This window comes from Thamnophis sirtalis, unplaced genomic scaffold (assembly GCF_051295495.1).
Source record: "Thamnophis sirtalis isolate CommonGarterSnake01/CBP01778 unplaced genomic scaffold, rThaSir2_p1.2 scaffold_2, whole genome shotgun sequence".
In the NCBI taxonomy this organism is placed as follows: domain Eukaryota; kingdom Metazoa; phylum Chordata; class Lepidosauria; order Squamata; family Natricidae; genus Thamnophis; species Thamnophis sirtalis.
This window is the reverse complement of record NW_028261382.1, coordinates 116379278-116403300: the sequence shown is the minus strand read 5'-3', so window position 1 is coordinate 116403300 and position 24023 is coordinate 116379278. Positions and strand designations below refer to the sequence as shown.

Genomic DNA, 24023 nt, shown 5'->3' with positions numbered 1-24023 from the left:
GACTGCTTGGCATTCGGCACAGTGCTATTTGCATGGAGGCAAAAAATAGCTGGAACAGATCTGCCCACCGCAGCCTTCTAATTTACATCAGTCTGCCAACCTTTCCAACAGAAGGAAAGCCACACATTAGTCACTTCTCTTGGCTTAAAGTGGGTGGAAGACTTGGCAGCCTGTTGGCACGGAAGATGGAGAGCTGGAAGTTCTTACTTCGGACACATATTTCCCTTTCTGAATGGCAGGGTTTGGTTGCCAACCTGGGCCACAGCCTAGAGCTTCAGAAGAAGCTGACAAAAACAGACATTGTAGCTATAACAATTGATGAAATCTCAAGGCAAGCTAAAAGCCACTCATTTTAATTTAAATTGTGAGGCAGCTTAGGGTTGCTCTGTTTTCAGGGGGTTGGTGAGGACCAATTTTGGACCTCTTCTTGAAGAAAGGGAGTTTGAGCATGGGACAACAAATCATTGTGTTATTTGGTTGGAAGTCATGTAAATTGTCATACATGGGGGATGATATTATGTAAATCTATCTCTGTCAGGGGAAGGATACTGTAAAACCTCCATTCCCTCCTCACTCCAGGGGAAGGTTGCTCCAAAATCCCCATTTCCTCCAGATCAGCTGGGACTCTGGAGACAGAGAATAGATTGGGCCGGGGCCAGTCAGAGGTGGTATTTACCGGTTCTCCAGAACTGGTCAGAGCCTGCTAAATACCACCTCTGATCATTGTGATGTGACCTTCGATGGCATCCAAAGGATTTTGATATTGCTTAGAGCTTCTTATAAAACATTTTGCTTCTGCCTTATTTTATTCTGAATTAATTGTACTGTGGGATTTGAATTGGTTTTCTTACAATTGTATCTCAACTTTCACACCAGATTAGTTACTTCTAAACAGTTTAATCCACAACTGAATATTTTAGATCCATCTGGAGGAATGAAAACTCTGTCAGGATAGCTTTCAGAATTAAATGTAACTAATACTAGCAGGATACTTTAGAGATGAATAAAAACCAATAATAATACAATCATGTAATTCTCAAAATTCCAACATATTTTCAACAAACAAAACAAATAGCTTTAGAGCTTTTTAAAAATCCTGCAATGCTATATTTTATGGTCCCTGGCTGATATTTTTCTCCCAAATTGAACCCAACAAATCTCAGATTAATAAAGTGAGAAGTATTTCCATTATAGTCCTTAAAACATGTAGATGGACTGATACGAATAAAGGCAGTTCTCCAAGTTTTTAACTTTGAAATTTAATAACGTTTATAACTTAAAAGTAGCATTTTAATTAGACTCAGACTCAGAAATGCAATGAATACTGGAGAAAAGGAAGACTATTTAAGGCATATTGGACTGAAAAATTTGGGATGGGCCACAAGATGGCAGCAACAAAACATCACAAAGCACTAACTTTTTGCTGCCATCTAATGTTTTCCCCAAATTTTGTAGCCCCAGCTAAATTTTACAGGAAAAGCTTAAAAAGCTTTAGAATAATTATCCAAATTTATCAGCATCTTGGGCCAGACTTTTAATTAGGTTTAAGGTTGGATTAGACAGATTGTAAATCACAGGTCACCTCTGAATGATTTTTGGAGCCCATTAAAAAAATCATGCTACTGAGGGGAAAAATCCACAAATATCTCAGCTTTCAGACACACAAACACACAAAAAACCTGTAAATACTGACACCCACAAATGTGATTCATCTCAGCCAAAACTGGGATGCAGAACTGCTGAAAATATAGACCCACCTCTTCACTGGGTCTCATGTTCATTGTTGTGTCTGCGTTGCAAAGAAAGAAAGGGACAAAAAAATCAGTAGTCCTAATTTAAATAACCGGCAATCAATTGCAAAGTTTTGGGTGTCTTAAAAATTGACTGCAGTTGATCAGTAGTTCTTAAGTGATTTCATTTAAGGCCAACAGCCTCACGAACTGTAAACAGCACGCATCATCTTTCTCTTCTCGCTACAGCTGAGACAAGCTCTTCTTAAAGGCAGACTAGATGTGACTTTAAATCTATATTTGCATTTAATTTGCCCTTATTACAAAACAAACAAAAAAACACACAAAAGCTAGCTGGATGGTAGGAGGAGTGAGGATGACTGGAATTTCCTCCCCTTCTGGAGCCATTTCTCCCTTCTCACCTCCTTGCTGTTTTCATTTGGGGGGGGGGGGGGAAGGAGGAGTTTTCCAGTGACTTTAACACCAGCAGAATAAATCAAATGTCTTTTTCTTAATGCGGATTGTAGCATTGTATTCAGGGGTGAGATTCTACCGGTTCGGCTTAGTTGGGGTGAACCGGTAGCTCCAAAGATCAGCTGAGAGAGACCCAGTTTGCTCCGACCTTCAGGTTGGTCTGCCTGCCAGCCCCTGGGTCCTCTGCACCTATATTTCTTTGTTTTTTAGTCCAGCTGATCGGCACAGCAGAGTGGATTGCTGCGCCTCAGCTGTTTTTCTGTGAAGTGAGCATGCACGCTAAACATGCTCTCAGCGAACTGGTTGTTTAACCCGTGGGATCTCTCCACTGATTGTATTGCTTTAAAGAATAACCTTTAGAAGATCATGTGGTATTTGCAACATTCCCAGCCGATGCAAAATATAAGTGATTAGAGATCCATGGGGTTGCAACCCATCTTATTAGCAACTTAGCTTAGAACATTCAGGAGATTTATACCTAATCACAATTTCTCTTCTGTAAGGCTGAAAAGATATTGGTTTATTGGTTTGCTTATTTGTATCACAAGCATCACAATTAAAATAAGGCATACTGCATGACACAAAATTTAAAATATTGAATACAAGACTAAAATGTATACAAATTAAACCAGAAACTAGCAATATTGAGGTCCATTAAATGTCCTTTGAAACATTTAAACTAGCAACATTGATGTTCACTGAGGTCCTTAAATGTACCCTGATCTGGGCACAAAGAGCAGGTATACATATGTGTTGTTAGCTGCATGTCACCACAATCACAAAGAGCAGAAGCCACTGAATTTGTTCAGAGTGTCTCTGGATCTTGTTGTACCTATGCGCAATCTATTCAATGATTTACATACTTCCAAGCTTTCCAGCTTTCCATATGCCCACCCAGAGAAGAGTAAAGCTGATAGATCCTGATAACAGAAACGAGGCTTAGGGATCAGTGGGAAGCAAAACCTGTGATTCTCTCTGTTAGTCAGTAGATGTCACAGAGCACCAATTTTCCAGGATCTCTGCTTGAATGGAAAATATCTTCCAAATAGCACAGGGATCTCTAAAAGAATGTTCTGAGGTACACTAATAAGGGATTTGAAAAAAGGAAGGCCTACGGTATACAAAAGACCATCCGTCAATGGGGGATTCAAAGAGAGAACTAGCCTAATTAAATATCAATGTCTTCTAATAAGAGTATTTAAAATGTTTCCTTCTTTGAGACTTCTTCATGAATTGATTCTGTGGTATCCACATAGTATGGACGAAGATGTCAAAATGGAAACTGCAATAGTGCATTCCGAGCTTCTTAAAAAAAACAAACCATTGTAGCTGCCATTTTGACTTCTTTGTCTATGCCTGAGATATCCAACCCTGGCAACTTTAAGACCTGAGGACTTCAACTCCCAGAATTCCCCAGCCAGAATTCTAGGGTTTGAAGTCCACAAGTCTTAAAGTTGGCAAGGTTGAACATCCCTTGCCTATGCTTTATGGACAACCTTGGTTGGTACATATAATTGGTGAAGGGGGAGAGAAAGGACCTAGATTAGAAAATTGTCAATTTCTTTCAAATCTTCTAAATGCTCAAATCCTTCAGCTAAAGTATACCTGCTGATTAATTGTCACTGCCTTAATCCTCACTGTCTCAAGTCTATTTTCATGTCAAATAGCCAGTTAATCCTCTACCTACACACACACACACACACACACACACACACACACACACACATTCCCAAACAATTAAAGAGATTCTTCCAGTTTCTGGCAAGAAATGTTCCCTAGCAAACAATGGGTTTGTTTGACAACTGTGGCACCCACTTAATGACCGCACTGTTCACTTTGTGACTGCTGCATTTGTTCACTTAACAAACCACCACAAGAAAGGTAAAATTGGGTGCAGTCACGTGGTGATCTGGTTAATGACTCTCATGATTTATGGCAAAATTTTGACCATGACCATGGGGATGTTGCAACAGCCGGAAGTGTGAAAAATGGTCATACGTTACTTTTTTCAGTGCTTTTGTGCTAAACAACACACTGAACAAATGGTCCACTAAACAAATGGTTGTGGATAGAGGGCTACCTGTGACCTGGTTTTAGCCTCAAAACCAGATCACAAGTAGCATCTATTGGCATCTATTTATACTGTAGAGATTAGAATTAGAATAACAGAGTTAGAAGGGACCTTGAAGGTCTTCTAGTCCAACCCACTGCTTAGGCAGGAAACCCTACACATATTTACTCTAAACATCTCACCTACTGTTCCCTTTCCTGGGTAGTTGATTATTAGAAAGCAGGGACATGCTGTCACTAGAGGCAGGGGAGGTGTGGCCTCACCAGTCATGAGGAAAAGGAAAGAATTTTAAAGAATTTTTTTTAACTAATTAAAGCCAAGGTAGTTGCTGCCAGATTCCAAGTCACAGTGACTTGGAGTCTGCTTAGTGTTAACTATAGGAGGAGGCGAGAGAACTATGGGCCTCCTGTGCATAAGGAATTTTTCGCCTTTTAAGAGTTAAGCAAGGGTTAAAAAGCGAAAAATTCCGTATGCAAAGGAGGCATGTGATTCTCCTGCCTCCTGATCTGTGAGCAGCGAATCATGCCTTGCACTTGAGCGACTGCGCAATCTAGCAGCAGGAGCCTTGCTTGTAAAACGTGCCTGTGTGAGCAAGTTCAACTCTCCACTTTGCATCGCGGGAGCCGCCAAGAGCAGAACCATCAGAAGACTTAGAAGTCTCTTATTTCAAAAACTCTCCCTTAAGAATGATTAAGTCTGCATTAAGACATTATTGTTATTATTATCATCCCCGACATGGGAAATTAAAGCAATCTGCATATGGAAACCACTTGGGAATTTATGGCCAACAAACATGGTAAGCGAATATGGGGGACTGCTGAGAAGTAAAGCCCACAGACTTAACTGCTGGGCTGGCTGCAGGCCGGGGCAGCAGGCAGGTGCGGCATCAGTGGTGGCATGAATGTCGGCCTTGGCGGCGCTGGGGTACTTTGCATTGCGGTAGCCGCCAAGCGCCTTTGCTGCAGACCCGGGTATGGTGCTGGGCTGGCCCAGGTCTGCAGCAAAGGCGCTTGGCGGCTCCCGCAATGCAAAGTGCCCCACTGTCGCCGAGGCCGACATTCATGCCGCCGCCAATGCCGCCACCCGCCTGCTGCCCCGGCCTGCAGCCAGCCCAGCACCGTGCCTCACCAGCCATAAGCTTCACCGCACGTCACTGTTAGAAAGTAAGTACTAGAGAGGAATCCTTGTACCCTGAACAATTGTTTTCTCTAGGTTATCCAGGTGGCACTCATTTTTATTCATGCTAGTGCCAGATTATAGATATTTAATAGAAATCAGCTTTTGAATGGCAGCTGCAGTGAGGTCTTTCAGCTGCTGTTAGTTTCCTATGGCTGCTGTTTTCAGATGCATTTAATGGTTTCCTTGGGTTTTTTTCCATGGTTTTTTTTTTCTCACTCTGCAAATTCCAAGTATAAATGGTGAGCTGAATTGGTCATCTCTGTCTTAATTTTTTTTAGGAAGGGAGGAAGGAAGAGAGGAAGGAAGGAAGGAAGGAAGGAAGGAAGGAGAACAGAAGGAAGGAAGGAGAGAAAGAGAAAGGAGGGAGGGAGATAAGAAGGAAAGAAAGAGAAAGAAGAGAAAGGAAGAAAGGAGAGAGAGAGAAAGAAAGAAAAGAAAGAAGGAAAGAAAGAAAGAAAAGAAAGAAAGAATGAATGAATGAATAGAGGGAGGGAGGCAGGCAGGCAGGCAAGAAGGGGTCACCTCTGCCTTATATTTGTCAAGGAAGGGAGGGAGGGAGGAAGGAAAGAAGGATGGAAGGAAGTCTGGCTCTCTTCAAAGCTGTCATTGCAACTCAATAATGCTATGTTACGTGAATCTGTCTGCTCAGTCCCCCTGCTTGATCCAATGAATGGAACTTGTGCCAATTTCAGAAGATGAGCAGCGCCCACAACAAGCCAATCTGCTGTTGATCAGACCTTGAGTGGCTGCGAGGGGGTTCTATTATGTTTAGCTGCCTTTTTAAAAAAGAAAATCCTTCTGTGGTTGGTTGGTGGCGGTGGGTTTGTTTTTTGCAACTTGTTTGTACGTGCTTGTAGCCAACAGATGTCCAGGAGCATTCCTGGGGAACTGAAAAGGGGGAAGGCTATGTACACACACTGTGTTTCCCTCTGTGAATAAGGAAGGACACAATCTGTCCATAACCTCTCATCCACCCGATTTTGGTCAAAGTGTTTCTAATCACAAACTGGGTTGAGAGATTTCCCCAATTTTATTACTTCCGCTTGCATTTCAAACATAGGGCTCCCTTATGCAATGCGAAACCTTTATTTCAGACATTACTCTTTGGGAATTTCTGTCTGTGTCTTTGTGTGTGCGCGCGTACGCTCACACACACATTCTTTTTCCTTTTCATATGAAATTGGCAGCTTTAGAGATATGGGTGTTTTGCCAGACTTCTGGCTCTCTTTATTGGCTCCTCTGAAAAGTCAGCCTGGACTGTAATCTGCAAATGGTTTTAGGTATTGCCATGCCAGCATTCTTTTTAAAAATAATAAGGAGAAGAGGAAGAAAAAGATAAAGAAGGAGAGGAGAAGGATGTTGGGAAAACTACCGTGAGAAAGAATGAATTATTTAACCTGAATGGATTAGAAATTTCACAACGTTCTTTATTTTCCCCTGTAAAGCAAACATCTTATATTTCCAACCACTAAAAAAAAACAAAAAACCTTATTCGTCAATTTCTCTGGAAACTTGGCCGGTATTATTTTGCAACCTGTTCTCCCAATCATAAGGGCTAGAAACTTGCTTTCCAAAATTGAAAGCTGAAGTGCTCAGGAAACTGCCCTTCTTCCTGCATTCTGGAATTTTCCTAAATTCCCATAAAATTGTGGGAGAGCATGCCTTGAGTGCAATGCTAACTTCCCCTTCCACCCAAAAAGTCATTATTCAAAGGGAATAAGGGAGGAAACTTGGCAAAAAAGAAAAGCAACAGAATTGTCTGTTGTCCAAAGCAAAAATCTGTTGGAATTTTCCTGTTTAAATTGTTTTTATATTTGCTGGGGTTAAGAGTTGTTGAGAACTGAACCAGCGAGACCTTTTTTAACATTGCTAGGACTCTGTAATGTGCATTATGCATTGTTAAGGAGGTCAGCATTGCTGACATGTTCATTTCTCTCTGAGCCGTGTTTTGGGTGGGGAGAAAGCATCAATCAATGGTTCTGTTTAGACTCACACACTCGGAAGGGGTCTCTGGGGTCATTATGACTACGCTGTAATTCCAGGGTGTGGGAGAGTGGGTGTGCATGCTCATGCACACATACATTTATACAGACACACAGGGAATTCCTTCTTGAAAGCAATTATGTCTTTCGGAGGTTCACGTCTATTTTGCAAACATTTAAGTCGCCCTGCCTGACCAAAGTGTCAAAATGCCAGCAGAGCAGAGAACGTTTCAGATAAAGCACCACTGTTTGTTTGTTTACGTATTTATTTAGTTTGTCACTCATGTACAAGATAACAGGAATAAGAAGAAACATGAATAAGAACCCAGGAAATGGGTACAAATAAATGGGGACAGTGGGACAGGGACATTAGGCACCCTGGTGCGCTTATGCACGCCCCTACACAAAGCAGCCCCCCAACTTGCAAACGGTCTAAGGTTCAAGATCCTGAAAACCCAGAATGAAATCCTTAGAGATTCATAGTTAGTTTATTTTTTGCATCTCTGATGTGTCAATGGTCCATCTAAATCAACGATACAAAGATACAAAGATAAATTCGCATCTGATTGGCCCGACAATTTTTATGGATCATAGTTCCCCAAGATCAGATTTCTGGTCATCTATAAAACCCATTGGGTGACTTAAGCTTTTTCATAGTTTAACATACCATTTGCAATTATTCTGGACTTAACAATCTTTTGGAGATAGGAAATGTGACTTATTGGTATAACGTACATTTTGAATGCAGACATATTTACAATACAATACAATACAATACAATACAATACAATACAATACAATACAATACAATACAATACAATACAGTAGCAGAGTTGGAAGGGACCTCGGAGGTCTTCTAGTCAACCCCATGCCTAGGCAGGAAACCCTATTCCATTCCAGACAAATGGCTATCCAACATCTTCTTAAAGACTTCCAGTTTTGGGGCATTCACAACTTCTAGAGGCAAGCTGTTCCACTGATTAATTGTTCTAACTGTCAGGAAATTCCTCCTCAGTTCTAAGTTGCTTATCTCCTTGATTAGTTTCCACCCATTGCTTCTTGTTCTACCTTCAGATGCCTTGGAAAATAGTTTGACCCCCTCTTCTTTATGGCAATCCTTGAATTTCCAGCATGTTTGGTCAAATCTCTGGATAGCTCCACATAGGGGTTTCTAAACCTCATGAAGTTTGAAGAGGGCCTCTTTAGATGACAAGACCAGATGGACAGATTCAGTCCTGGTCATTGTTGTCCAATGTGTCCCGACTCTGCATCATTAGTCTACCTGGAATCCACACTGTATATCGGACAATAATACAATTGAGCGTGTCCAGAGATATTTCAGGAGAAAAGTACTCCGCTCCTCTGCTCACAATAGAATCCCTTATGCCACCAGGCTCGAAATTCTGGACAACCTGGAACTACGCCGCCTATGGTCCGATAAGCATAGTACACAAAATTGTCTGCTGCAACATCTTGCCTGTCAATGACTACTTCAGCTTCAACCTCAATAATACACAGGTAAACAATAGACACAAACTCAAGGTAAACCGCTCCAAACCCGATTTCAGAAAATACGACTTCAGCAACAGAGTGGTCAATGCCTGGAATGCTCCATTTGACTCCATTGTAACATCCTCAAACCCCCACAGCTTCAACCTCAAACTACCGTGGACCTCACCCCATTCCTAAGAGGTCGTAAAGGAGGGGGGGGTGCATAAGCGCATCAGCGTGCCTACCATCCCTGTCTTACTGTCCCCATTTATTTGTACCAATTTCCTTTGTTCATGTCCACGTTTATACTTATATCTGTTATCTTGTACATGTTTGACAAACTAAATAAATAAGTTAGATGGCTTTAAATGGATTGAGGAGGGAGGGGGGATATGATTATACAACTTTGAAGCTAATGCAGCTTCATGAAAATTGGAAGTAAATACATTTGGTGGAATACTGAATCAATAGACATTATGTGATTGAGAAGTTCCAATAAAGATCCCCAGAGTGCCGTTGTCAGTCTCTGTTTCTCAATACAAACAGAGTTGCGATTCTACTGGCATGAGTTGTAAGAAGGAGGAATATAGATAAATAATATAAATATCATAGAACTAATTAGACCCATGAAACCCTCATTACTGCATCTCTGTGCCTGGAAAGCATGGTTTTCATGCCAGGAAAATGTTGATTTTGGCCAGTTGCGCAGCTGTTAAAAAACCTCTTTGAGTTGTAAATCCCTTGATTAGAGGCCAAGATGATGAAATAGCTGTCTTTGTAAAAGTAGAGCCTTTTGTTAGAACAACTTGAATATCTTCAAATACATTTTCACTATCATGAGGCCTATATTGATTTAAAAAAAAAATGGAAGCAGAGTGATTTGGGATTCCAGATTCTGTGCCATGGACATAATTCAACGTGCCTGGAATGAGGTATGAGATAACCTGACAAAATTCAACCCGTTTCTATGAAAAGCAAATAAAATAGAATTGAATTGAATTGAATTGAATTGAATTCTTTATTGGCCAAGTGTGATTGGACAGACAGGAATTTGTCTTTGTTGCTTATGCTCTCAGTGTACATAAAGAAAAATAAAATAAAATGAATTCATCAAGAATCATAAGGTACAACATTTAGTGATAGTCATAGGTTACTAATAAGCAATCAAATCATACTAGGAAATAGCAATAGCAGTTAGACTTATATACCGCTTCATAGGGCTTTCAGCCCTCTCTAAGCGGTTTACAGAGTCAGCATATTGCCCCCACAGTCTGGGTCCTCATTTCACCCACCTCGGAAGGATGGAAGGCTGAGTCAACCTTGAGCCGGTGAGATTAGAACCGCTGAACTGCAGATAACAGTCAGCTGAAGTGGCCTGCAGTACTGCACCCTAACCACTGTGCCACCCTAACAAATAAAACAATACAAATTGTAAAGATACAAGCAACATGGTTATAGTCATAAGGGGGAAGAGATAGGTACTAGGAAGGGTGAGAAGAATAATAGTAATACAGTCTTAGTAAATTATTTGACAGCGTTGTGGGAATTATTTGTTTAGCAGAGTGATGGCATTTGGGGAAAAAAACTGTCCTTGTGTCTTGTTGTTCTGGTATGCAGTGCCCTACAGCGTCGTTTTGAGGGTAGAAGTTGAAACAATTTATGTCCAGGTTGTGATGGGTCTGTACATATTTTCACAGCCTACTTTTTGACTTGTGCAGTGTACAGATCCTCAATGGAAGGCAGGTTGGTAGCAATTATTTTTTCTGTAATCAGTGAGCTATATGTTATTTTACAATGAACAGGGATGATGAGAATAGTAAAAGTTGAAAATAAATCAGTGACAATCAGTAACCCTTATCACAATGAACATTCAGACAGAGCCTGCTGTTATCAAAATATTAACTGGGTGTATTTTATACAGTAAAACAATTTCTATTATAATATGGTTCTATGTGATGTTTTTATATAAACATGGAAAGGGCAAAGATCACACCTTATTGAGTGTTCGTATCCCTGATTTATTACACCAAGTGTGTTATCTCATCTGCTATTTACTTACAGGCACAAATAAAAATGCTGCTCTCTGATCGTAAAAATCCAGATGCTGCATTTGATACGTTCTCCAGGGAGTAGGTGCGTCCGCACATACATTTGCTCATTTATTTCTGGCTGCAAAATTGGAAACAGCTTAGAAAATAAAAGAAAAAAAACCTCACTGATTGAACTGAGAAATGGGAGGTAAGAAGAGTTGCTATGTTGGGAACAAAGCATTAATGGGGATGGTTAGAACTGCCCCATAACTGTTTTTTTAGACCTGCTTTTAATTGAATAGTTTTAAAGGCATTTATTCCCAATTGTTTTATTGCTTTCTATGGAAGTTCGTGTTTATTGGTTATTGTTTTTATTCACTGATTAATGGATATATTCTGAAGAGGGTGTGGTGACAGAGAGGACAATGCAGTGCAGGGGGTAAAGGGTTGATCTGGACTTAGATTCCCGTCCAAGGAAATTTATCAAGTAGTTTTTGGCCAATCATTTTCTCAACCCAACCTACTTTGTAGAATTGCTATTGCGGGAATAAAATGAAGGCAATTCTCATGTAAGCGCCCTTGAACTCTTGGAAGATATAAATTTAAGTAACAGTGGGTTACTTAGCAGTAAGTAAATGGGGCAAATTCACTTAACACCTGTCCTGCTTAACAATAGAAATTTTGGACTCAATTGTGGCCCTACCTGTAGTGTGTTCTGTTTTTTGATTCCAGGACTCTGGTCATCTTCCTTTGTGCCATTTTGCTTCTCTTGTCAGAGACTTCAACGAACAGATTTCTTGTAACGCAAGGAGAGATGATCTCATGTCCCTTCTCTTAGAAGAATGCTCATGCAAATGGAATGTTGTGTGTAGATATCTGGAATGTTTAACCTACTATGTCAGCAATTCTGGTGCTGTCTTAGGCAGCGTCGGCTGGCACATATTAATGCCTCCCTGTTGCACCACTCATACATCAACTCATCACAACAGGAGCCCTCACAGCGTGAATCATCTCTCCGAGGCATGGATGACTTGACCACAAGTTACAAGCAAGTTGGGTTTGAGAATGAGATGGATCACTGCTGCTAATTACTAGTTGGGATCCACGGGCATTCAAATCAATGTTTGCTATAGTGTGCAATATTCATAAGCCAAAAACTGTGTCAGGAAGCACAGATGAAACACCGGCAATTCATACTCTCCCCTCCCATTGTGCTTTCTCATTTGTCCTGTAGATACCACCCAGTTTATCCTGTGATCAGCTAGATCAGGGGTGTCAAACTCAATTTCATTGAGGGCCGCATCAGGGTTGTGTTTAACCTTGGGGGGGCCAGGGGGCATGGCCAACTTGAAATCACTCATGTCAGGGGCACCTGTGGCAGTTCTCTGCCAGCAAAAGCGAGCTCCCAAACTCCATTTTCAGCTGGGAAGGCCTCCTGCAATCCTCTGCCAGCGTAAACGCATGCAGCCCTTCCGAGCTCCATTTTCGCTGGCAGAGGTTTACTGGAGGCCATCCCAGCCAAAAACAGAAATTGGGAGTTCACTTTCACTGGCAGAGGCACCACAGGCCAGTCCTTTGCCGTTTCCAGGACAGCCCCACAGGCCAGATCTAAGCACCCCATGGGTGGGATCTGGTCCAAGGGCCTCGAGTTTGATACCCCTGAACTAGATCCTGAATGATTGAGAAATAGACCGTATTTTTCAGAGTATAAGATGCACTGGAGTATAAGACGCACCAAGGTTTTGAAGAGGCAAATAAAAAAAAGTTTTTGCACTCTGCAAAACTCCCCAAAACGGCCCATTTCCCCCCCCAAAAAGGCATGAATAGCATTTAGGGGGCTTACAGAGTGCTCCTGTGGGATGGGGCCCTCAAATGAGCCCAAAACGGCCCACTTTTCACAAAAACAGGCCCGCATTTCATTAAAAAAGGGGCATGGATAGCATATAGGAACCTTATAGAGTGCTCCTGGGGGTTGTGGGGGTAAAATTGAGCAAAAATGGGCTGTTTTTTGTTCATTTCTGCCCTGCCCAGCCCAAGGAGCTCTGTAAAAGCTTCCTAGAGGCTCTGCACATCCATTTTGGTGAAAGGGGTGGGGTTTCAGGAGGCAAAAAATGCCGTATTTAGTGAATTAGACACACCCAGATTTTCGGCCTCTTTTTTGAGGGAAAAAGGTGCGTCTTATACTCTGAAAAATACGGTAGTCTTCGTACACAAGGTAGAGGGGAGAAGGAAGATAGAGTTAGCAAACTGTCTTTGAGAAATCTAAGAACAGATTTTCTGTGGTATCACCTCCCTGAAAAGCATGTTGATGAAATCACAGCAAACTTTTTTTTCCTGAAATCACATATCATTGTATTACACACCAATCAGGTTACAATGTGTCCTTGATTAGAAGAAATGACTGCTGGTTTGTTTATTGAAAATGTGCAATCAGTGTATTACACTTGTAGTAAAACTAGGGTTGTTGTTTTTTTTGGCTTGCTAGCATAATAAAAGTAAACAACATAAATAAATGCAACAAATAAAAATGAAACTAGAATAATAATTAAAAGGAAGCATTAAATTCATCACAAAATAAATTATGTTTTATAATTTAACAACAGCACCATTGCGCTTGAACATCTGAAAGTTCATTTATAGTAGAATCATCTAAAAAATATCCCTAAGACTTAAGACCAAATTCCTCTACATCATTTTTTTCTCTTTAACTTTCTCCTCTCCTCCTCCTCCTCCTCCTCCTCCTCCTCCTCCTCCTCCTCCTCCTCCTCCTCCTCCTCCTCCTCTTCTTCTTCTTCTTCTCCTCCTCCTCCTCCTTCTCCTTCTTCCTCCTCCTCCTCCTTTACAAATAGAAACTATATGCAAAAAATTTAGTAGAATGGAATAGAATGATGGAGTTGGGCGACGTCATAAATCATAGCAGTGTATGCAGATGAGAGGGTTGACCTATTCTGCAAAGCACCTGCGTGGAGGACAAGAAGTAACAGATGGAAGATCACTAAAGAGAGATCCAAAACTACAACTGAGGAGAAATATCCTGACAGTGAAAACAATTGGCCAGTAGAATGGCTTGCCTTCAGAGGTTGTGGGTGCTCTACCACTGAAAATTTCAAGAAGAGAGTAGACAATCATCTGTCTGGAATGATATAGGGCCGTGATGGCAAACCTATGGCATGCAAGCCACAGGTGGCACGCATAGCCATTTCTGAGGGCACAGTAGGCATTGTCCTGTCATTGTCAGTCTGTCCTCTTCAGGAGGGTTCTCTGAAGCTTCCGTAGAGCAAAATATCGCCCAACGTGCAAACCGGAAGTTCAGGAACAGACTTCCGGTTTTCTCATTGGGCTGTTTTTCACCCCCCAAAGGGAGAAAAACACCCCAATGGGCAACCCGGAAGTCCATTCCCAAACTTCCAAGGCTTCAGGGAAGCCTCCTGAAGCCTTTGAAGAGAGAAAAACAGCCCAACAGGCAATCCGGAAGATGGAAAATTGTCTGTTTCCCACCTCCAGAGGGCCTCTTGGGGCGGGGCAGCTGTTTTCACCCTCCCCAGGCTCCAAGAAATCCGTGTATGCATGCGCGGGGCAGTGGGGGAATCACATGTGCATGCCCAGGGGTGACAGCACGGGGGGCATTAAATTATGGGGTGGGCACGCACTTGATAGCACACATGCATAATTTTGGCACCCGAGGCGAAAAAGGTTCGCCATCACTGGTTGAGGGTCTCCTGCTTTGGCAGGGGGATGGACTAGGAGACCTTCAAGGCCCCTCCCAATCCTATTATTCCATATTCTACTTTAAAAGAGCACCAGGTTGGGAAAAGCTTTAGCAGATGGATTCAAATACAAGAAGAGCTCTTTGTCATCTCATAAGAAGTAATACAGTTGTTGTTTTTTTATACATTGTGGGTGACAAGTTCTCTTTGTAGCTGTTTTTTTTTTTACTCTCTGCGTTAAGCTGTGTGCAACTGGGATTTATTATTTGACAAGTTCAGTTTATTATTAATCGGTCTGTATTTGCAAGACACTTTGGGATTTTTGTCTGGTCACTTAGTTGAAGGAGAAAGGAATGTAATACGTGACTGTTTATTTTCCCATCAGAAATGAGTGAAGAATTCCCTTTACCTCCACTTTTCTTCATCTCTGGTCAGTCTGCCCAAAGTCTCCTGTAGAAAAAAAATGATCTACAAATAAACGATCGGGTAAGAATCATATTCATTGCCAACTCCACAAACTTAGAATTCTTCCCACTATGATCAACAATATGCTTCTTCAGCCTTACTGAGACATCCGACGCGCCCTAAAAAGTTGGCTTTTCCAGCAAGCCAGCCTGGCCTGAACAAAACAAATCAAAGTATTGATTATTGTTAATTTTAATTTGAATTCTTTTTTTAAAAAATGTGTCATTGTTAATTTTAATTGGGTTTGGGGATATCCTATTTAATTTCTTCTTAACTTTTGTAGTATGTGTTTCTTTTAATGAGTCCTTGGGAGAAGGGCGGCATATAAATCGAATAAACCTCAACCTCAAACCTCAACATCCATTTTCCCCCCAAAACAGCGTTTTGGCACATATTAAGATCCAAGGAGAAAAAATAGAGGAGGATAAATGAGCATGCAGCAGGTTCCAAGGTGTAGGAATTTTTTTTGGGGGGGGGGGAGATTCAACCATTAGTGCTCCTGTTCCCCTTTTGCTCATTTTGCCATCATAGATTAAGCCTTGTGAAAAACAGAAATTTCCAACCTGAGCACCCTCCAGCTAGATAGATTGTCAGAAATCTCAGCAGTGGCCACACTGGCAGGGGAGTTGTGGGAAATGAAGTCCACATATCTGGAAGGCATGTAGGGCGGGTAAAGTTGGTGAAGATTGATGTCTCCATCTAGAAAGAGTTTTCTTCGGTCTCACACACACACAGACACAGACACACACACCCCAAAAATCAGGAAGAATGCAAGCATTTGACTCTTGAGGAAAAGGATTTAGAGGTTAGCAGATGAATCATTCAGTTCAGATTTATATAGCTTTCCTGAAGCAAGCTACCTCCAGATCAGGAGAGATCAGGCAAGCATAGCATCACTCAAGCAAGACTCACAATACCTTTTTCCCCCCCATCCTCCCCACACGTGACTTTCCGATGTCCAAGCTGGATATGCTGACTTTTATTTTATTTCCTAAACTGAAGTTAGTGTGTGCTTTCTCCTCTTCCTCTTGTAGAGAAAAGAGAGAATGGCCTTGATGGACAGGAGGAAGAGCTACTATCAAGGCAACAATCAGTTAAAAGAGAACTGGATCTAGGGGAGGATTGTATTGGCCTACATGGCTTTTGGTTTCCCATCTCCCTTCTCCTCTCCTCTTTTTTTAAAAAAACATAGCTGTTGCTGAAGTCATAGTGTTGAAGGTGATCCCTGCTCACCGAGAAATCCACTAAAGCAACTCCGACAGGTGACCGTCCAACTTCTAGCTGATGATCTTCAACAAAAGAGAACTCCTTACTTGTTGTGGTAGGATGCTCCACCGTCTGGTAGCTCATACACTCAGAAAGTCCTTTCTGAAATCCAGCTAGAGCCTCCTTCCTTATAGTTTTAACACAGTGTTCATGGTCCTGCCCGCTAAGGCAATATAGGATACTGTAAGTCTACCCCTGCTTCTGTCTGACAGCCCTTCATAAACAGTCTATGAAGATATGCTATTATAGTTCTCTTCAGTTTTCTCTTCTGTCAGTTAAACATATCCAGGTCCTTTAGCTATTCCTTGTGGGAGTAGATTTCCAGACACCTCAACATCTTGGTAAGCCTCCTCTGAATGTTTCCAATTTGTCACTGTTTTTGCTTGCTTGTTTGTTTTTGACTTGTGCCCAGGCATTTTCCTTCAAATGCACTTAGTAGAGTAGAATGTCACCCATGATCTGGACTCTGTAAATGCATCCAACTCAAGGGTGGGTTGCTGCCGGCATTACTGCTAGTTCGGGGACGCGCAATTTTGTGCGCGCTCTCTTGTTTCACTTGCGTATGCTCCAGACATGAGCTCTGGGTGTGTCTGCTGTTGCCCAAAAATAGATCTGCACATGCATAGAACCTTAAAAAAGGGGGGGGGCGACATGTCATCCCGACTGGAGAACCGGTTCGGAGGCATGGTAGGCCTAGGTCTCTGCCGGTTCCGGTGACCCAGGCCAGAAAACCATTACTGGTTCAGCCGAACCAGTCCGAACCAGTAGGAACCCACCTCTGATCCAACTTAAATTAAATTTTCTCATTTGGGATTTTAGGTTTAGGTTTATTAGATTTATATGCCGCCCTTCTCCCAAGGACTCAGGGCGGTGTACAATATTAAAAGAAACACATAATACAAAAGTTTAAAAAAAATTAAATAGAATATCCCAAACCCAATTAAAATATGACAATGACATTTAAAAAAAAATTAAAATTAAAATTAACAGTGATCAATAATTTGTTTTGTTTTGTTCAGGCCAGGCTGGCTTGCTGGAAAAGCCAACTTTTTAGGGCGTGTCGGAAGGACCGGAGGTCGGGGATTATCCGAAGCTCCGGGGGCAGCTCATTCCAGAGGGAAGGTGCTCCCACAGAGAAGGTTCTCCCCCTGGGGGTCACTAGCCGACACTGTCTGGCCGACGGCACCCTGAGGAGGCCAACTCTGAGGGATCACATTGGACGATGGGAGGCTACCGGTGGCAGTAGGTGGTCTCGCAGGTACCCTGGGCCTAAGCCATGGAGCGCTTTAAAGGTCATAATTAGTACCTTGAATCGCACCCGGAAGACAACCGGCAACCAGTGCTGGCCGCCTAAAAGGGGTGTAACATGCGAGCACCTAGGTGCCCCCCTGATAACCTGCGCAGCCGCATTCTGGACCAGTTGAAGCTTCCGGGTGCTCTTCAAGGGCAGCCCAATGGACTGGTTTAATCAACCTAGAGCTTCCAAAGGTCCTGGTACTGACTTTCTGTCCTTTCCCTAATACCATTCCTACTCTATCCCAATTCCTAGTTTATGATCACATGATTTTCTAAATTTTGAATCACCTTCTTGCTTGATTTTCTCGGAGTGATTTGAGTTGCCTTTCAGTCCTAGAGAAAAAAACTTGACTGTTTATTAGATATCAGTTAAGACCAAAAACAGTTCCCTGTTTGATGATGCAGTCAGGTGTGACTCAGGGATGGGTTGCTGCCGGCATTACTGCCAGTTCGCTTTGCGCTGCTCCCGCATGCACAGTTGCTTGTAAAATATTCTGAGCATGTGTAGAACATTTAAAAAGGACAAAAAAAAAACCTTGCCAGCAATGCCAGCGGCGACCAGGTTCAGAGGCATGACCAGCCTGGGTCAGTGCCAGTTCTGCGACCCAGGCCAACAAACCACTACCGGTTCATGCGAACCAGTACAAACTGGTAGCAACCCACCTCTTGCTTTCCTTTCCCCTACCTAAAGTCCATCCGTTTGGTCTGACTCTTTGCTGCATTGATCAAGAAGATTCTAAGGTTTCTATTTGTGTACAAACTCATAAGCATGAAGCCTGCTTTATCTTGGTCCATGGACAGTAGGAACATTCTGCACGTTCTTAATTTTCATTTGCAGACTCTGCTGCTTAATATAGCCAAGGCTCAAATTGAGAGTTTTAATATAGCAGAGTCTCAAAAGCAAAATTGTCTCTGTCGCCCTATCCTTTTCTTAAACCTTCGTTTGTTCAGACATCTTCCAGAGAAAGCTAAGGTTTCCTCCATATGAATTATTGGTCCTACATAGGGGTTGACTCAAGTGCAGACATTTTAGTGATGTGCTTAATTTTGAAAGCAACTTCTTGGTTAGTTCCTCTTTCTTGCCACCATTCCCTTCTGTTTGATGTTATATTTTTTCTGTACATCAAAGTTTTAAAGAAAAGACCCATTTGTGACTGTTCCATTTAAATTTGCAACTAAATGGCCATACAGTTAAAATCGAGGAAGTTATAAGTACCCCAAACAGTTGAAGCCATCATTCAGTTTTGATGGCCAGCCAAAAATTGGGAGATCTAAGAGTGATATGACGTGAGTCCTCATTGCCCTTTTCCTGTGATCGGCAAGGAAGAACAACTATGGAACAAGGTAATTATAACCAAAGGTGGTATTCATTCAGTTCTGACCGATTCCTGCGAACTGGTAGTGGAAATTTTGAGTAGTTTGGAGAACCATCAAATACCACCTCTGGCTGGCCCAGCCCCTATCTATTCTCTGCCCCCCGAGTCCCAGCTGATCGGAGTCCCAGCTGATCGGTTGGGTCGTCTTCTGTTGCCCTGCATAGGAGAACAGAACTGGAAAGCAGGTTAGTGGAGAGGGGATGGGGATTTTACAGTATCCTTTTCCCAGGAATGGGGAAGGAATGGGGATTTTGCAGTATCCTGCACTGCCACGCCCACCAAGCCATGCCCACCCACAAAGACAAGCCATGTCCACCAAGCTACACCCACAGGACCAGTAGCAAAAAAAATTTGAATCCCACCACTGATTATAACCTGTGATGTTCCTTTTCTTAATCAAAATATATAGCTTTTTGATGACCAGGAGATGTAGCTTGTTTTATGTATTTTTTTTAAAGGAGATCTTTTTTCCCCCTCCAAAGGCTCTCAGGTGTTAAGATCTCACTTTTAAGGAAAGTTTAAAGGCCTTTTGAGACGTTAGGAAGCCAAATGGGTGCCTTAATCTTTACAGCAGATTAATATTCTCAATTTGGCTCTAAATCACTGCCTCCCCCCAAAGGAAAAAGTGATTCTAATTTTTGGGGAGATGTTGAGGGTTAAAGAAATGAAATAATGTGCTTTAAATGTCTACAGGCATTTCAAACTTGTCCCAAGTACCAGAAGAATTCCAAAAATATTGGTGTTGCCCATTCCAGCAATCTATTTGGGGCTATAGAAAGGAACTGGGGTCTACTGGTTGCCTAGGCCAATGCCAACTCTATTTATTCTCCTGATACCCTCATTTCAACCAATATCCTATATTTCAGACATAATTCAGAGGCATTTATTTCCCTTTAGATTTGATGTAGATGGATTGTCTCCCTGCAACTCCCAAATGCTCTTCCTCATTCGGGGTTACTTGCTATATTAAGTACAGTAAGCCATCTCTCTCTCCCTCCCTCCCTCTCCCTCTCCCTCTTCTTCTCCCTTTCTCTCTCTCTCTCCCCTTTTCCCTCTCTTTGTCCTTCTCTTTCTTCCTCCCTCCTTCCCTCTCCCTGCCTCTTCCTCCCTCTCCTTCTCTTCCCCCCTCTGTCTTTTGCTCTGTTTTTGAAAAAACACATGTTAAAACAACCATACTTGTTGATTTGAATGGTTGAATGAGCTATTTTTCTCCTACTGTCGACACCAATTCCTAACACTGTGACTCAGTTCACATCAAGCCATAATTTGGCCGGTTGGTTTTCGACTTAATATGTTGCAAACATATTAGCAATCAAGCCCAATTATGGCTCGTTCAACAAACCGTGTCTTTAAAGTCTTTCTTTTGGATCTTGCTAGCAAGTGAATATCTCTATGGGTGTGTGCCACTGCTCTGATAATGTATGTATAGGTGTGTCTGAGTCTGCCTGTAAACATGGAATGGAGAAAGATCAAATTCCTTTTCTCCCACACCACAATCCTAATCAAATACCTCCCACAACCCAGTTACTTTTAGGAATTTTTTTTTTAAAAAATGTGGGAACATCCAATTCTGGATGCCTTTTAGCACATTTAGTTTGGGTGCTTAATGTTCACAGCACATGATCTCTTTCACGTTGACAGAGGATCCATAAAAGGAAAGTCTATAATATTATCCCCATGTGGCAGATGTGTGTGGAGGAATGAGAAAATCACCTGCAGTAATCACAGAAGAAGCTACTGTGTGATTTTCTATCAGTCTTAAGTCATAAGCACACATACACAAAAAAATCTTGCAAAAAAGAGGACTAGCATGTAGACTTATATACTGCTTCACAGGGCTTTACAGCCCTCTCTAAGCAGTTTACACAGTCAGTCTATTGCCCCCAACAATCTGAGTCCTCATTTTACTGACCTCAAAAGGAGGGAAGGCTGAGTCAAGGCTTGAGCCAGTCAGGATCGAACTCCTGGCAGTGAGCAGAGTTAGCCTGCAATACTGCACTCTAACCACTGTGCTACCATGGTTCCTCAAACGTTGAATGAAAATCTTGAATGTAATCTCACAAGGGACATGGAAGGCACACCTGGATCACACATTGCAAGCAGCCAATAGATCCTCAAACACAATTAAAATTTTATTTTACACAGGCAGAGGTCATTTAGTACTTGCTGCCTTAAAACCTTTTGAGGCCAAAACATTGGCACAAATTCTATATGGGGCACAAACAGGAATCCTCGCAAAGAATGACTTGCTAGAAACCATACAAACCAAATTCCCATTACCATCTTAGCTGCACCCAACGGAACTCCAAATCCCCAGTTAAGAATTGAGACAGGCATGCCTCAAATTCAGGTAAAAGCCTGAAAGATGATGATCATTCATTGGCTTAAAATGCATTTCTTTCCAGAGGGACTGTCCCCTCTAGTGTTGACTGACAATTTCCCCTCCCCCTGGAAACAGGCAATTGATCACAAGCTGGGCTCTTATGGGCTCTCACCAATATTCTTAATGTCTCTAGGCTTTGATCAAGCAAAGCAAGTAGTAATCAATAGAATGAAGGACATGGAGTTCCAAGAACAACTAAATAGGTTGCCTCTCCACAGTAGGGACAGAATTAAACAGGGTGTGTGGGAATCGGCAAGATATCTAAATGACCTGATCTTCCCAAAACAAAGAATAGCTTTCTTCAGAGCCAGATTTAACATTCTTCCTTCAGCACTCCTCCAGAGCAGGTATAAGAGAACACCTATAGCCGAATGGGTTTGTATATGTGGTAAAGGAGAAGTGGAAGATAATTCACATGTTCTATTACACTGCGAGCTATATAGAGCTTGTAGGTCTGCACATATTCTCCCCTTATCAGAGAGATTGCCAGAGAGGGCAGACAATTTTTATCTAGGCTTTCTCCTCCAGGGTACAAACCCGGCTACCACGTATGCAGTGGCAAAGTTCTGTGCGGCTGCAATGTCCACAAGAAAAAAATTGGTTACAAAAATATAGTTGTCATCTTGTACCAATTATTTGGACATATCTCTAACAATTTCTGGACTATTGTATTTACTCCCATATTTATCGGCTTTGCACCCAGGTAAACCAGGGAGTGACCCGAACAATTTGAGAACATGTGTGTTATTCTCCACTTTTAACGTCAATATTTTAAAATTATATCTTAATGCCAGTACTTTTTAACATATTGTAAATGTATGTAATGTGTATTGCTGGTCTTTGATCGTAATAAAGATTTATACTATACTGAATGTAATCTCAGTTCCATGAACACCAGCAAGTGTGTCAGTTCATACTACAATAACAACATTTTTTTTCTTGAGAATTTGTATTAATCTGTAGCTTCCAGGCATACAGGTAGTAGGTAGTAGAGAGTGATGGGTTCCGGATCCCATTCCAACCGTATGGTTGGAACGGGCCCGGCATTGTCCACATGGGTGCACGCAGCGCGTGCATGTGTCTTACCACTTCCGTGAGCCTCCACAATGTTCCAGCTGCTCAGTGGATCGTCACACAGGCTCTGTACATGCCGTGCATGTGCGTGGAAGTGCCGAAGACTTAAAAGACCGGTAAGGAGTTCGGGCAGGCGGGTCCTCCAGAACACCATACCGGAACGGTATCCGGTGCTCTGGGCAGGTTCCGGTATGCCCGTACCGGGCATATTGCATGCACATATGCCCGTACTGGGGCATACTGCATGCAACCCACCACTGGTGGTAGAGCAGAAAATAATTGTTCTGAGATTTTCCTTCCTGGAAAAACTTCCTTCCTTTCCCTTTTCTTTCTTTTTCAATCACCTAACATGTCTGCTGAAGAAAGGGAGGGGAAACTGTGAACATCTGGAGCTGTATATATTCTGATGCTGAATTCTTTTGCAGTTCCACCATGAGCTCGTGAGCAGAAAGTGCTAAATAAATCACTCCATTTGCAGAAGGTAGATGGAGGAAGATGCATTAAACAGGGATGGTGAGCAGAGGACCAGATGCACAAGAAAAAGCAGTTAAGGATCAGATGCCAACCCTGAACCTGATTTTGCCCTGGAGGTTTCAACATCATTCCAGGTGAACTACAGAAGATAAGAATTACAGAAGATAAGAAGTGGCAAGAATTGTAAGAATTTTTTTGACCTGTGGTGGAAAAATTGTAATAATAATTATAGCAATGGCTAAGAAGGTTGCAATATGCCATCGTATGCAAATCATGGCACGGCTACCATTGAATCAGAACTGTTTTTGGTTTTCTCCCCCCAAGTCATCTGATAACAAGCAATTTTTTTTCAGAGAGAGGGGAAAGGGAGAGGAGGAGAGAGAGGGGGAGGCAGGAGGAGGAAGGGAGAACAAAATTTGGTGCAATTTGCATGGGTGAAGCATGACATTCTGACACTATAACAAAATTACAAAACAATAAAATAACAGTTGGAAGGGACCTTGGAGGTCTTCTGGTCTAACCCCTTTCCTAGCAGGAGACTCTATACCCAGGATGGCAAACCTATGGCACGCGTGCCACAGGTGGCACATGGAGCCATATGTCAGGGCACGCAAGACACTGCCCTGTCAGCTGGCCAGCGCGCATGTGTGCACTGGCCAGCTGAGTTCACCCTTTTTTAAAGCCATTTTTCACCCTCCCCAGGCTCGAGAGGCTTTATAGGAGCCTGGGGAGGGCGAAAAGAGCCTCCCCCGACCCCCATCAGAGCCTTCCGGAGGCTTCATGAGCTTCCCTGAAGCCTCCGGAGCACAAAAAAACAGACCTATGGGCAAACCAGAAATTCGGGAACAGACTTCTGGTTTGCTCGGAGGGTCATTTTAAGTGCACTGGAGGCTTCAGGGAAGCCTCCCGAAGGTCCCCGAAGCCTCCGGAGCGCTCAAAACGACCCTCTGAGCAAAAATTCTGAATGAATCCAGGAAGAGGGAAGAGGCAGAGGGGCTAGAAATGTGTGTGCTCTGCACAGGCTG

The 24023-nt window shown here is 42.4% G+C and overlaps 1 protein-coding gene across 1 annotated transcript in view; it reads left to right on the top strand.

Moving 5' to 3' along the window:
* The window catches only part of MED30 (mediator complex subunit 30), a 61968-nt gene extending 38822 nt beyond the window's left edge, over window positions 1–23146 (top strand). Inside the window, exon 5 of the mRNA XM_087706757.1 lies at window positions 22950–23146. Within this exon, the coding sequence (XP_087562883.1) occupies window positions 22950–22982 (33 nt within the window). The 3' untranslated portion in view covers window positions 22983–23146. The remainder of the gene's footprint in view (window positions 1–22949) is intronic.
* The last annotated feature ends 877 nt before the right edge of the window (window positions 23147–24023 follow it).